The 13,155-nt window shown below is 35.0% G+C and overlaps 2 protein-coding genes across 12 annotated transcripts in view; one reads left to right on the top strand and one right to left on the bottom strand.

Moving 5' to 3' along the window:
• Positions 1 to 1,084: 1,084 nt before the first annotated feature.
• LOC139970235 (tyramine receptor Ser-2-like) lies at positions 1,085 to 7,168 on the top strand. The gene has a single exon (XM_071975891.1). It carries the CDS (start codon positions 1,559 to 1,561, stop codon positions 2,840 to 2,842), a length of 1,284 nt encoding a protein of 427 aa, XP_071831992.1. The 5' UTR covers positions 1,085 to 1,558; the 3' UTR covers positions 2,843 to 7,168.
• The window catches only part of LOC139970233 (oxysterol-binding protein-related protein 8-like), an 89,040-nt gene continuing 78,986 nt past the window's right edge, over positions 3,102 to 13,155 (bottom strand). For all 11 annotated transcript variants that reach the window (XM_071975884.1, XM_071975881.1, XM_071975886.1 and 8 more), the window contains 6 exons: positions 12,911 to 12,994; positions 12,571 to 12,606; positions 11,108 to 11,208; positions 10,363 to 10,545; positions 9,331 to 9,608; positions 3,102 to 8,795 (listed from right to left, as the gene is read on the bottom strand). In XM_071975884.1, coding sequence (XP_071831985.1) covers positions 8,548 to 8,795; positions 9,331 to 9,608; positions 10,363 to 10,545; positions 11,108 to 11,208; positions 12,571 to 12,606; positions 12,911 to 12,994 — 930 coding nt within the window. In that variant the 3' untranslated portion in view covers positions 3,102 to 8,547. The remainder of the gene's footprint in view (positions 8,796 to 9,330; positions 9,609 to 10,362; positions 10,546 to 11,107; positions 11,209 to 12,570; positions 12,607 to 12,910; positions 12,995 to 13,155) is intronic.

The raw sequence follows: 13,155 nt of genomic DNA, 5'->3' as shown, positions 1-13,155 counted from the left end.
AAAGACTTACATAAACGAAGCTTACACATAGAAATCATAATAGTCGTTAAGGTTACACAAATTGTTGCTTTGCTTAGATATGAAATAGTAAAGGTCACGTCGAAAGCGAACCTTAAAATAAAATTCATGCACATCTGGGATTTTGTTATTCAACCTACAAGTATTAATATATTTTTTAGCATTCAAAATTAGAAAGTTCACAGGATTAACCCATATAATCAAAATCACCAAAACAAATATTGGTCAAATTAAAAGTATAATTATTTTTAATACAAGTTGAATTCACTGCCTCCCAGAATCGCTCAACGTGTCTACAATTATGAAACAAATGTATTAGTGTTTCATCGGCATACTTGCAAAATCAAGAAAGTAGAGAACTGACAATTTCCATGTTATAAAGCAAGCTATTAATGCCTAAAATACGATGTACAATATGAGACTTGCTTTTATTTATTAATGAGACATAAAATATTTACAATTTTTAATCCAAAGATTGCGTGGGTGGTCGAAAATTGTCTGTGGTTCTACTAGCATTTACATATAAAGCCTTCATTTATAGTAGGTGACAAACTATACTAATACATTACCATGGCAACCGATGGGAATTGTTGTTAATCGAAGACTTTTTTCATGAACGCGATTCACTATTTTGCACTTGGAAAGGTAAATTTGCGACGACGGACTCTATGTCCATTAATGGTACTTAGGACTCAAATTGTCGCATGTCAAAATATAAAAATAAACGATACGTATAATGCATACATGATGGAGGCCTAATGTGCCTTTCAATAAATAATTAATATCCGCAACTCATCTTTTTAGGCAATGATAGCCGCCCTTTGCACAATGAAACATTGATAAAACAAGATTAGGCTAGTCCAAATAGGTTACGTTCAATCGATTATATTTCTAGTTAGTGACAAGATATTCAGATGGGAGGGTGGGGGTGGGGGGGGGGAGGAAGAGGTAGGGGGGCGGGTGTAACTTACAAAGCGGAATGTTCTCCTCCTTAAGATTAAAGTGTTGAAATATGTGTTACCGGAATGTCACAGTAAGAAAACTAAACAACTATCATACCAGAACTGACGCAGAAGTCCATGTTTTGATCTCTCGTTAACTTATAAGTCAAATGAATGGACAATTCCGCATGATCTGACATGCACGGAATGCCTGCCTTGCCTTGTTACTGAGAACAGTGACCCTGTTGATTTTGATAGATGTCAAAGGTAAATGTGAGTTAAATTGAGGGCAAAGTCATAAACACGTAGTAAAACTGATAACTGAAGGACAAAACGTGCTTCGATTTTGATGAGAAATAAATACAATTAACTTGGTTTGTGATATGATCGACTGAAGAAGCCAGTTAAAAAACTTGAACATTTGGGGTAATATGATATTAAGTCTAATGAGTTATAATATATGATCTAACATGCTTTTACGTTCTTTCATGTTTACTCTGTCCAAAGATCCCATCTGCCAACTTTCTGTATGAACAGTCGACGAATTGTTACCATCATCTGAAATAATAACACTGTGACGTAATCTACTGCTAGCGAAAATGTCTACTGTCAGCCTACAGGATTTGCTCGCTGGCATCAACCAATCAGCAACTTCAGTTGTCGATGACGTCATACCCACCATCTCCGACGAATACGAGACATCCCTGGGAGGGCAGTCAATATTTAAACTTATTTTGTTTTTCCTTGCTTTAATGTGTTGCGTATTTGGTGTGGTTGGTAACCTGGCAGTGATTATTGCAATAATCTACTTCTCGAACCTCCGTAACATTACCAATTACTTCATTGTCTCACTGGCTGTAGCTGACATCACTGTATGTATTGGAGTAATGCCAATTGCGGCCTACCAGGACTTTATCGCAAACTACACTTGGCCTCTTACAGGCTTTTGCTGTAACATTTGGTTAGCGATAGGGTCATTGTCGTGCCTGGCTTCGATATGGAACCTATGTCTGGTATCACTTGATCGTTATCTTGCGGTCTCTCGTCCAGTCTGGTATGCCAAGAAACGAAAGCTGAAAGTTGTGTTTATCTTGATACTTTTCTCCTGGATGACTGCCTCCACCTTATCTTCATCTTCTCTTTTCACTTCTTTCTCCACCGACGGTCAACGAGAGAATGTTGTACAATATTGTATTCTTAACCTGGAATCAAACTTTGTCATAACGTCTGCTCTTATTACATTTTTCGCACCTGCTCTGTTCATAATATTCTGTTATGCATTGATTTTGAAATATGTGATGAAGTTATCTGGCCGTGTAAGTTCACATGACGATCATACCACTATCCAAACCACTTCAAGTCATTTATCGAGCAAAGATATTCCATCTGGAAGTAACAAAGCATCGTCAGATACAGAGACTGGCATGGTCGTGAATTCCAAACTCCCTGTGAAGATTCAAGATGTTCCAAAAGACATTTGTACATCCGGCTCGGATGAACTGCAATTACGCAGTGACGTAACCGCCACGACAGCTAGAGAAGTTGAACAGGAGTCACAATTCAGCGCCAATTGTACGAGCAAAAGTGAGGATGTTAGGGGGGCGACGATGGGATACAGAATGAAAGTATCGAGAAGCAAAGAACGAAAAGCGTCTCTTGTTATTGGAGTAGTAGTCATAACATTTATGATATGTTGGATGCCTTATTTTATCGTCTATGTTGTCAGAAGTGTCTGCGAAGTTAGCTTGCACATCTATCAGGCTTTTGCCTGGCTCGCTTGGATGAACTCGGCTATTAACCCAGTGATATACACAATCTTTAACAAGGGATTCCGTTCGGCATTCACGAAAATGATTGCTTTCTTTCGTAATAGCTTCAAATAAGAACAAGTTAAACTTTACGTCACACGACAACAGTCAATATATTGGGCCGCTGTGAGTATTTTCTCACCATTTTCAATACAGTCGAGTGTTGAAGGAAAGTTGTAACCTATACAAAAACTGTCATGATTGATTTGACCCTTGACCTCAGTTACCCTCTATGGGAAAGATAAGATAAAAAAAAAAAAAAAATCTCCCAAACCAAGCATAATTTTACAAAAATATGACCAAGTGTACAAACAAGTAAGAAGAAGAAGAGTGATATTTTTTCCTTTTTTGTATTTCAAATTGTCATCCAATATGTGAATCCATCACCATTATCTCACACAAGAAAAACAAAATCCAAATAAATGTTTCTTTTAAACATCTCTGATTATTATCGCAATCACAACCATATAATTTCTCCCAATCTGCGTCTTTTTTAAACATTTCATTTTGATGGAAATGAATTTTCTAGCACCAATCTTAAAACACCCGATATATAAAAAAAAAAACAAACACGATTTATCACAGAAATACAATATCAAATGTGGCATGCAAACACTTTAAAACACAAAGTGACCAATTCAAACATGAAAAAATCTGCTAGGAAGAAACGACTAGAAATTTAAATCTCTAAAATGTGTGGAAGAAAAGCATATGTTGTCAATGAGAAAGATTTTAGCTCTAGAAATATGACAAGAATTTTACAAATATTTGTTCAATAGTTTTATCAAAAAATATATTTGAAATAAGCAGATATGGATGTGCACCCATTCGGGACAATGATTTTCTATGAAGAACTTTCATGTACCGTTTCAAAGCACTTGTAATGTCAGTATGAGCAGTATGAATATCATGTTTCTATCCGATAAAGGTCAGGAACTGTTTGTACTGTCATTACGAGTGCTCTAAAGCATGATGTGGGAGGACAGTATAGAGAGGTATAAGCATTAAAAAACTGTCCCAACTGACTGGGATGTAATCGGCAAATCATGTTTATTCATGATATACATTACATTTACACTTAATCTGAAATCAGTCTTTGGAAATGATTAGTGGATTAAAGTGTGTTGAAAATGGTGGGGTGCTGTGTGTGTGGGTGTTGGTGGGGGCGGGGGGAGTGGAGTGTGTGTAGGGGAATACTTAACAAGTCTGTTCAAGGGTGCAGTATGGGACTGCCTTCGTCAGAATGCAACAACCGAATCAATGCAATATTAACAACCAAACAACATTTGATCGGTTCATTTGATCGGTTATAGCTGTAGGGTATTTTTCTTAGGAAGAGGGAGTTGTGTGTAGGAGAGGGGGAGCAGATGGGGCAAGTGGAGGGGTTGGAAAGGTAATGCAAGTATTGGTATGGTTTAGTTTTGGTATAGCTAGGAATCTATGCCAGACATCAATTCATTCAGGCTATAATCAATTAATCCAATCACTATACATCTTCAACTGAAGCAATCCAAGCTTGCTGAAAGTACTCCAAACTTTTACCAATTATGCTTAGACAAGCCATTTCCAGTGCTCACATGTTTATCTGGAGTACACACCCTGACAATTGCTGTGGAAAGCATTTCATGAACACTTTTTAAATAAAGGTTGATGTTGAAAAATGATATGGACTGCATGCTGTTGTGTAGAATATCTGTTTGTGACTAATACAGTATTATAGTAAAATGAAGTTTGTTAATACCAAACAATTACACTTACTAGTATTCATAATACTTACTCAGACTTAAACAACAGTCTGAACAGCCTCCAGCAAATATTTGAACAAAGACTTGACGTTAAATTAACATATTAGTTATGTTTAATTTATCAAGGCCTTCCTTTGATTCAAGATGACAACCTTATACAGACCACTTATCCAGGCACAATTAATCGTTACAAAACTTCTTTGCGTTTCAATGTTATAAATTTACATTAAGAAAGTATTATGTATAAGGGAAGCGTGTATAAGCCCTTTGGTTTGGCATGAATATGCATAAAATCCTCTGCTATTCCCTGACTATGCACAAGAACCCAGTTGTACTTAATTGATATACTTTGCACATTTGTTGCCATCAGGTTCCTGAATAATCATGAATACATACTGTTAGGAAATTTAAATCTTAATTTAATGAATAACCATGACATTAAAATAATATTCATGTAGCAAACAATGCTGTTTTGTTATGATCACTAAACTTATCACATTTTAACAGTTACTGTTTTAGTATCCTTTAGTATGCGGATTAAGGTAGCCTGACCTAAGCTAATGAATATCCATGATATTAACATAATATTCATGTAGCATACAATGCTGTTTGTTATGATCACTAAACTTGTCACATTTTAACAGTTACTGTTTTAGTATCCTTTAGTATGCAGATTAAGTAGCCTGACCTAAGCTACTGAATATCCATGATATATACGTAATATTCATGTGCATACAATGCTGTTTGTCATGATCACTAAACTTGTCACATTTTAACAGTTACTGTTTTAGTATCCTTTAGTATGCAGATTAAGGTAGCCTGACCTAAGCTACTGAATATCCATGATATATACGTAATATTCATGTGCATACAATGCTGTTTGTCATGATCACTAAACTTGTCACATTTTAACAGTTACTGTTTTAGTATCCTTTAGTATACAGATTAAGGTAGCCTGACCTAAGCTACTGAATATCCATGACGTAACAATTTATATTCTTGCAACAGTATTAAATATCTATTGAGTAAGATTATTCATAGCCGTTAATAAATAGCACTGTGTCCATGCGATCAAATTATTCATTGGACACAAACGCAGCAAATATTTGCAAAATATATCTTAGGATGTTCCCATGGAAACCAAGGTTATTTTGATGAAACACATTTGGCTCCTATTTTTCCTGCTGCTACTAATTTGCTTAAGATATCCAATGCCCTCTCTCAAGGCTCAATATTTACATAAATTTCATCTGTATTTTTGAAACCTTTTTCTTGAAACCTTATATTACATTTGATTGTTTTTATCTTTTCTAACTCAAAACATCTCTCCAAAGCATACAAAGTTATAAAGAAAATGGCAAAACTTTCAATTCATTTGAAGGTTTTGTAGAGAAATGTAAGAAATTGAATTGAAACTGGGAATAACAAAAGATTTAATTCATTTTCTTCCTTCTAAGAGGACTGGAAGTGAAGTTATTTTACATATGAATATGAGTAAATGCTTTTACAAATAATAAGTCTTTATAGAATGAGTTGCTATATATAATTTATAAACATATTGGATTAGACGTTTACAAGAATTGCTTGGAAAAAATACAGAAACAATGGAACTAAAACTATTATGAATTAAATTTTTATAATGAATTCTATAACAATACATAACATAACATAACACGACCAACAACTACAATATTCACTAGGCCTTCTTACCATTAGTAAAGCTGCAGGTTAATGGATTGTATTTAAAGACAACAAAAAAAATCCTTATTATCCAAAATTGATATTTTCTAATAAATCTGAGACATACAATTTTTCTAAAAAATATTTGATACAAAATTCAGACCAGCCTGAAAATTTTGGGAATTTAAAAAAAAGAAAACAGCAAACAATGCAGGCAATAGAAAATGATTGTTTCCAGTGGAAAAACACCAAAAACCCAATAGAGTTCAAAATGTCTTGAATTTTAAAAAGTCGAACATTTAAAATTATTCTTATAAAATTTCTTATTATTATTTGTTTTGGGGGATCACGTTCACAAGTTAGCAGTTGTATGTTTTTACTTTCATTTTTAAAATTGAAATGGATGTTTGTTGGTCTAGTCTAATTGGAGATAGTCAAACCTTTTTTCTAATATCTAAAGTAATCCTGTCATTTAATTATTTTGCACCAAATCATTTCTGGGACTGTCATTATAATACTAAGAACTCTGTAATTTAGGTTGAGCATATGGTAAGGCTGATTTGCTTTACCATGAAGCAGCAACATAGCTTGTTTTGAGTTACCAGGGTCATCAGGTTGGCAATAATCGGCTTATATAGTCCCAATAGGAATTTTAAATGACTCTTTCTCCAGCATACAGTAGGTATGGATATTAAGTATGTTAATAGACCATTTTTAACTTTTACTAGTGCTATGGTTAAAGTTCTTCATCTCTCCAGGGGTATACCATTTTCTGTATAGAATTACCCAATTTTTATGCATATTCATATTTTTATTATTGTTTTGATATCCCCCTCCGACCCCAACAAGCATGGTATGTTTTCTGGTTAATGTGTCAACTTCTTTTAGTCTGACACCAGGCAATGTCACTTTTCCACATGAAGCAAAAATAATGTGTCATGCTACCCCAAATGTATCATACAAATGGAACGAAAAATACACAATCCTCACTTACAACCAAACTTTGTTTAGTTTGAAATTCTTTCGTATTCTTTCGTTTTTTGTATTCACAGGTCACTAATTGGTGACAATTTTAATATCTTTAGCATTTACATAAAAACAACAGAAAACTGGGCAAACAAATCTTGTATATTAACCAAATACCCACAGATACTACTCACTTCTCATCAACTTTCACCGGAAACCAATATTTTTTCCAGTCTGGAAAATCTGCTACAAAAACATGGTATTTGTTTCATATAATTCCATAGAAATTTCTTTTGTACATCTTTGATAAAACTGGCAAGGTTATCCTCGTTAAAAACTCTGTTAATTATTTTCTTTTGTTCATAAAAGCTTGTTCTATGAATGCCCCAAATAATAGTAAACTGTCTTGCAATGATCCTGACAATGTTTATATGTCAGTTTCTGTAGTGAAAATATCATACTAGGTATTAGCATGCTACCTTGGTCCTATAACTTCTCTTTGATGGTCAAAATATAACTTTTCCATCTAACCTTTCACATCCCTCTGCAAATCCTCTAGAATCGATGACGTTCTGAGTAAACCTTTGGTCATGCAGGAAAAGATCCCCTTTTATTACAAAAACCACAACACATTCTCACCTATCATAAAAAGCATATTTTGTATACCAAGGAAGGACAGACCAATTTCAAATTTCTGTCGCACATCTTGTGATTTTCAAAATATTATTTTCTGTCTGCATCTTACAAAACAAACTTTGCATTCCTCGGACTGGCCAAGCCATGTAACTGTAGATTCACAAATAACATCAATTGATTTCGTTAAATGATTTAATTATCCACCACTGAAAATTTGGCAATTTTTGCAAATTTTTAATTTTATATAAAATGAAATTTAGTTTGTTCCCAGTTCTAACATCTACAACGTCTCTGTATTATTTCATGGTAATTCCAAATGTGATTAAACTAGATTAAAACATATCAATATTTTGTTTCTGGGTGCTACTCAGCATATTCACTGTCCAGCAAGCTGACCAACTTCAAATGTAACATTTACAGCTTTCATGATATGACCACATATTTTAGTTTTGCTAAAAAATTGCTACAAGTTTTCAAAAGAACTTTTCTGTAGGTTCAAATAATTGCCAAACATTGCAAATTGTTAACAGAGACAATGGATACCTGTTTTTCAAGGGAGGCAGTCCAAGGCTTGTCGAAATTTGAGCATGGCTGACCATTATCTGACTTTCTAGCATATTTGACCTGTTGACCTTTAAGGGTGACCTGACCACATCATAGTTGTAAAAGAACTAGCAATGATCCTCACTCTTACTGTCTTTTTCCATTAGTTTTCTGGAATTCCGACCGCAACTGCTTTGCCCCGAAAATATATTACCTGAAGAAATATCCAACAATGATTTGGCTGATCAAGAAGAGAATAGAGAAGGTGAACCAGTCTCTGCGTTCCCGTAGCACCTCATTGGTCTCCCTCTGTACTCTCAATAATGCCCCTAGGTTCTGGTTAATGGTCCTCAGTTCATCCTCCAGCCGCCTCTGGTTCTCGTGTAGGGGGACCACCATGTCAGAATCTACCCGCCTGACCCCCTCCTTGGAGTCTGAACTTGACCTTGGACTAGGATCTGTTGAAGGATGACACAAGAAAGCTGTAATCTGAGTAACATCTTCAGGAGAACTGCAACTATTAATGCAGGACACCAAAATAATCTACACAAAACTACAGATGACCCTGTACTGCTAGGAATACAAGAATTGAATTTGCTATTTATAATATATATATATATATATATATATATATATATTTATAATATATATATATATATATATATATATATATATATATATATATATATGACTATATATGACACTGTACTACTAGGAATACAAGAATTTAATTTTCTATTTATAATATACATATATATATCTATATATATCTATCTATATCTATATATATATATATATATATATATCTATATAACTATAGATGACCCTGTACTTCTAGGCTTACAAGAATTTAATTTGCCATTAATAGTTTAAATAGTGATCCATAGGTTTATATATAGTGATCATCCACAGGTTTATATATAGGATCATATATTAAATATAGTACATTATACCAAACACGGTGACGAATAAATTCTCAATGAAGTAACTCGCCTTTCTCTGAGACTTCAGATAACTCTCCTGGTTCAGGAGTTGAGCAGTTACTGTCACCACTGCTGGTTGGCAACACCGCCCTCTGTGAAAGCGTTCCCTTTGATTGGCTGCTGGTTGGATCTTTGCTAGAGACCTGCAGATCTGCACGACTGTTCTTATGTAATAAGCTGTGAATACTAATAGACCTGACTGGTGCTGTTGGATGCTTGGTTCTGGTCTTAATTATCCCATTATGTTCATATTCTTCAATATCTTCTAAAGCATCCCATGGCCTGTGGCTAAATTTAACAGGAAACGAAAAGAAACAAACAGAAATATAACTTGCAAAAACAATGTTGCATTTCATGTCAAATATTACAAAACCTCTTTTTATGTTTCAGATTTATTCAACTAGCTTGTCCAATATGCTTTTTAACCCTTAATTCAGTGTTTTCCTTTGTTTAATAATGCCTTATCATCTCATAATTAGTCATTTTTTGGACTACAGCAAATATAAATACAACAAAATGAAATATCTGGTTGCCTTTCATATCACTAATAATACATAACCACATTATATGTTCTACCAGATGTGCTCAAATAACTTGTCCAATGTTGTGTTTTAACCCTGTGAGAGGAGAGTGGAAGGGGTGGACATGATGACATAAAGATGATGGTTGTATTCCTGACTGTTTAAGAAGAGGATGGACTTAAGGTGGAGATGGCTCGGTTTGTTTTCTTTTTCTTTTTTATCAATCAGCTTCATAACAAACTAACTTACTCTCTGTGAATATAAACCCACTGGCCATCGTGATCCAGCTCAAACAGCATCATAACAAACTAACTTACTCTCTGTGAATATAAACCCACTGTCCATCGTGATCCAGCTCAAACAGCATCAAAACAAACTAACTTACTCTCTGTGAATATAAACCCACTGGCCATCGTGATCCAGCTCAAACAGCTTCATAACAAACTAACTTACTCTCTGTGAATATAAACCCACTGGCCATCGTGATCCAGCTCAAACAGCTTCATAACAAACTAACTTACTCTCTGTGAATATAAACCCACTGGCCATCGTGATCCAGCTCAAAGAGTTTTGGGATCCACTCTTCGTTCTTGAGTTTCCTCTCTTTGTGACCTCGTCGCTGTTCTTCCTCCAGGATAAACTTCTCATTGGTTGCTTCATGGACATCGTTCTTCTTAAGAGCTGCCGTACACTTAGACCAGAGCCTGTAAATACAACAGAGAGTGTAAGGTGTGATGATACCACAACATACTGCCTTTGTGAGACAGTCCTCATGTATGACACAGTACATGGTAAGGAGGTGCATAATGAGTGAAGGAACTCTCTGAAATAAAGGTTATCAATGACAAATTCAAATATGACTACTATGATCAGCATTTAAACCTCCATTAAGTGTGAAAAGTTATCCAGGAGGATTTAAAGAAGCATACACAATACTGACCTCATTCCCCCCTGAGCAAACTTTGCAATCCCCTGATAATAATCTACTGCGAATTCAATGAAAAGTGAATCCATACAAGAATCAATATTGTGTTTTTGAAGTTATTTTTCTCCATCTCTCGTAAGGTAATATCTTTGAGGTGTGATGAAAAGACAGCGATGTTCTTTATTAATTTCAGCACTTCAAAAAGTGGGCAAACAGCTTTATTGTTGGGATTTTATATTCTGAATGTTTCTTTAATGTGAATTATTCTCTATTGCAATGACAGTGGCCTCCTTCAACTAACAGTCACTTTTTTTGCAGAATAAAGGAACATGTTATCTTACTTTTCTGATTCCATCGGAACCTGCTCTTGTATTGTGACTGTGGATCTCGTCAATCTTGAACCACGGATGGCAGGAGTCACCTCCCAAAAAACCTCAGAATGCTAGTGAAAGTAAGAAAACCAGTTAACATTCCTAATCCCATTTCACTAGTAAGTGATAAATTATGTCTCTTTCCAATTAGATCTAACTCAAATAAATTATTGTACTGTCAAGTGAGAGTACTCAGTTAACGTATACTAAGATTCACTGCTAACCAGCCTAACCACTTAATAACTTCATCCACAATTCTAATATATATACAAGTAGGCTAGGTCTGAGAGTACTCAGTCAACACACACTAAGATGTCATTCACTGCTAACCAGCCTAACCACTTAATAACTTCATCCACAATTCTAATATATATACAAGTAGGCTAGGTCTGAGAGTACTCAGTCAATGCACACTAAGATGTCACTCACTGCTAACCAGCCTAACCACTTAATAACTTCATCCACAATTCTAATATATATACAAGTAGGCTAGGTCTGAGCGTACTCAGTCAATGCACACTAAGATGTTATTCACTGCTAACTAGCCTAAGCAGTTAATAACTTCATCCACAATTCTAATTTATATATACAAGTAGGCTAGGTCTGAGAGTACTCAGTCAACGTATACTAAGATGTCACTCACTGCTAACCAGCCTAACCACTTAATAACTTCATCCACAATTCTAATATATATATAGGCTAGGTCTGAGAGTACTCAGTCAACACACACTAAGATGTCACTCACTGCTAACCAGCCTAACCAGTTAATAACTTCATCCACAATTCTAATATATATACAAGTAGGCTAGGTCTGAGAGTACTCAGTCAACACACACTAAGATGTCATACACTGCTAACCAGCCTAACCACCTAATAACTTCATCCACAATGCTAATATATATATACAAGTAGGCTAGGTCTGCGTGCCCCAGACAGGAACATGTTGCGGAACAACACTGCATGCTAATGTTTTTTTGAAACTTTTCAAGAACTTCTTGGGTTCGTAAACATCTTGGTACATGCAAAGAACACAATGTTTCCAATACAGACAAACCAATCATGGATGATAACATGAGGTCAGGGGTCAAGTATGAAGACAAACCGTGCTGTAGTTAGTACTACAACATTCTGAACAAGTCCTAATGAACATGTTATATGATATCAGTATTGAACAGTACTTGAAAAGGACCAAAATCAATGCAAGAAGCTACATTTAGTTTGTTTTTGTCCTTTGCAATAAGAGATAGATCAAAATAACATTGATTTAATGGAACAAAGAAGCAATTAATATCCGGCATTGTTAAAAACCAACAAATACATATATACCCAAACAGGACAGTTATAATTAGTCCAAACTAAAAAAAGTCAATTTATCAGGTGTTTCAATATGCACAGAGATTCAATGACTGAAGTTGGTAAATAGTAACACTTACCTCAGCATTTTTCTCTTTGATGTAAACTTGATCATCCTGTTAAGATTAAGACAAGAAATAAATGCATTTAGAGAGATATGTCCATTTTCTTATGATATCAACAAGTATATTTCTCTGCTTATTTACTGAGGTGTAGCAGCAGCTATAAGCTCTTAACAGAGAGGGGAGGTACCTGAGTGTGCTATCAACTGTTCACTGTTGATACAAAGGTGAATGCTCTTCATCAACGTTCATCAACAATATCGCCGAGCAAACTCTTTAGTGTCGGACAACGTGTTGTTGTTTCCCGATATTTAATTGCTCTCTCTTTGTATTTTACATAAGAAGATGGGGGACTTACCCATCTGCCATCAAGAGTTGCGAGGGTTTTCTCTCCAAATTTAATCTTTCCAGTCACGCAGTTTGACATCCCACCAAAGAACGGCTGAGAGATAAGACAAAAAAAAAGAGCACAGACGATATTAAAATATTAAAAACTGAATGTTTCATACTTTTACCAAAAATTGTAACCCCTCTTTTCAAACTGTTGTAAGTGTTCGCAACATCGAGTGCTAATGGGCACTCTGTCTCTGCTTGGATTATACG

Source organism: Apostichopus japonicus, chromosome 7, assembly GCF_037975245.1.
Source record: "Apostichopus japonicus isolate 1M-3 chromosome 7, ASM3797524v1, whole genome shotgun sequence".
In the NCBI taxonomy this organism is placed as follows: Eukaryota; Metazoa; Echinodermata; class Holothuroidea; order Aspidochirotida; family Stichopodidae; genus Apostichopus; species Apostichopus japonicus.
This window is presented reverse-complemented; position numbering and strand designations above follow the sequence as displayed.

Excerpts from the sequence above, each read along its gene's own strand:
- LOC139970235 (XM_071975891.1), top strand. The coding sequence starts at position 1,559 with ATGTCTACTGTCAGCCTACAGGATTTGCTCGCTGGCATCAACCAATCA.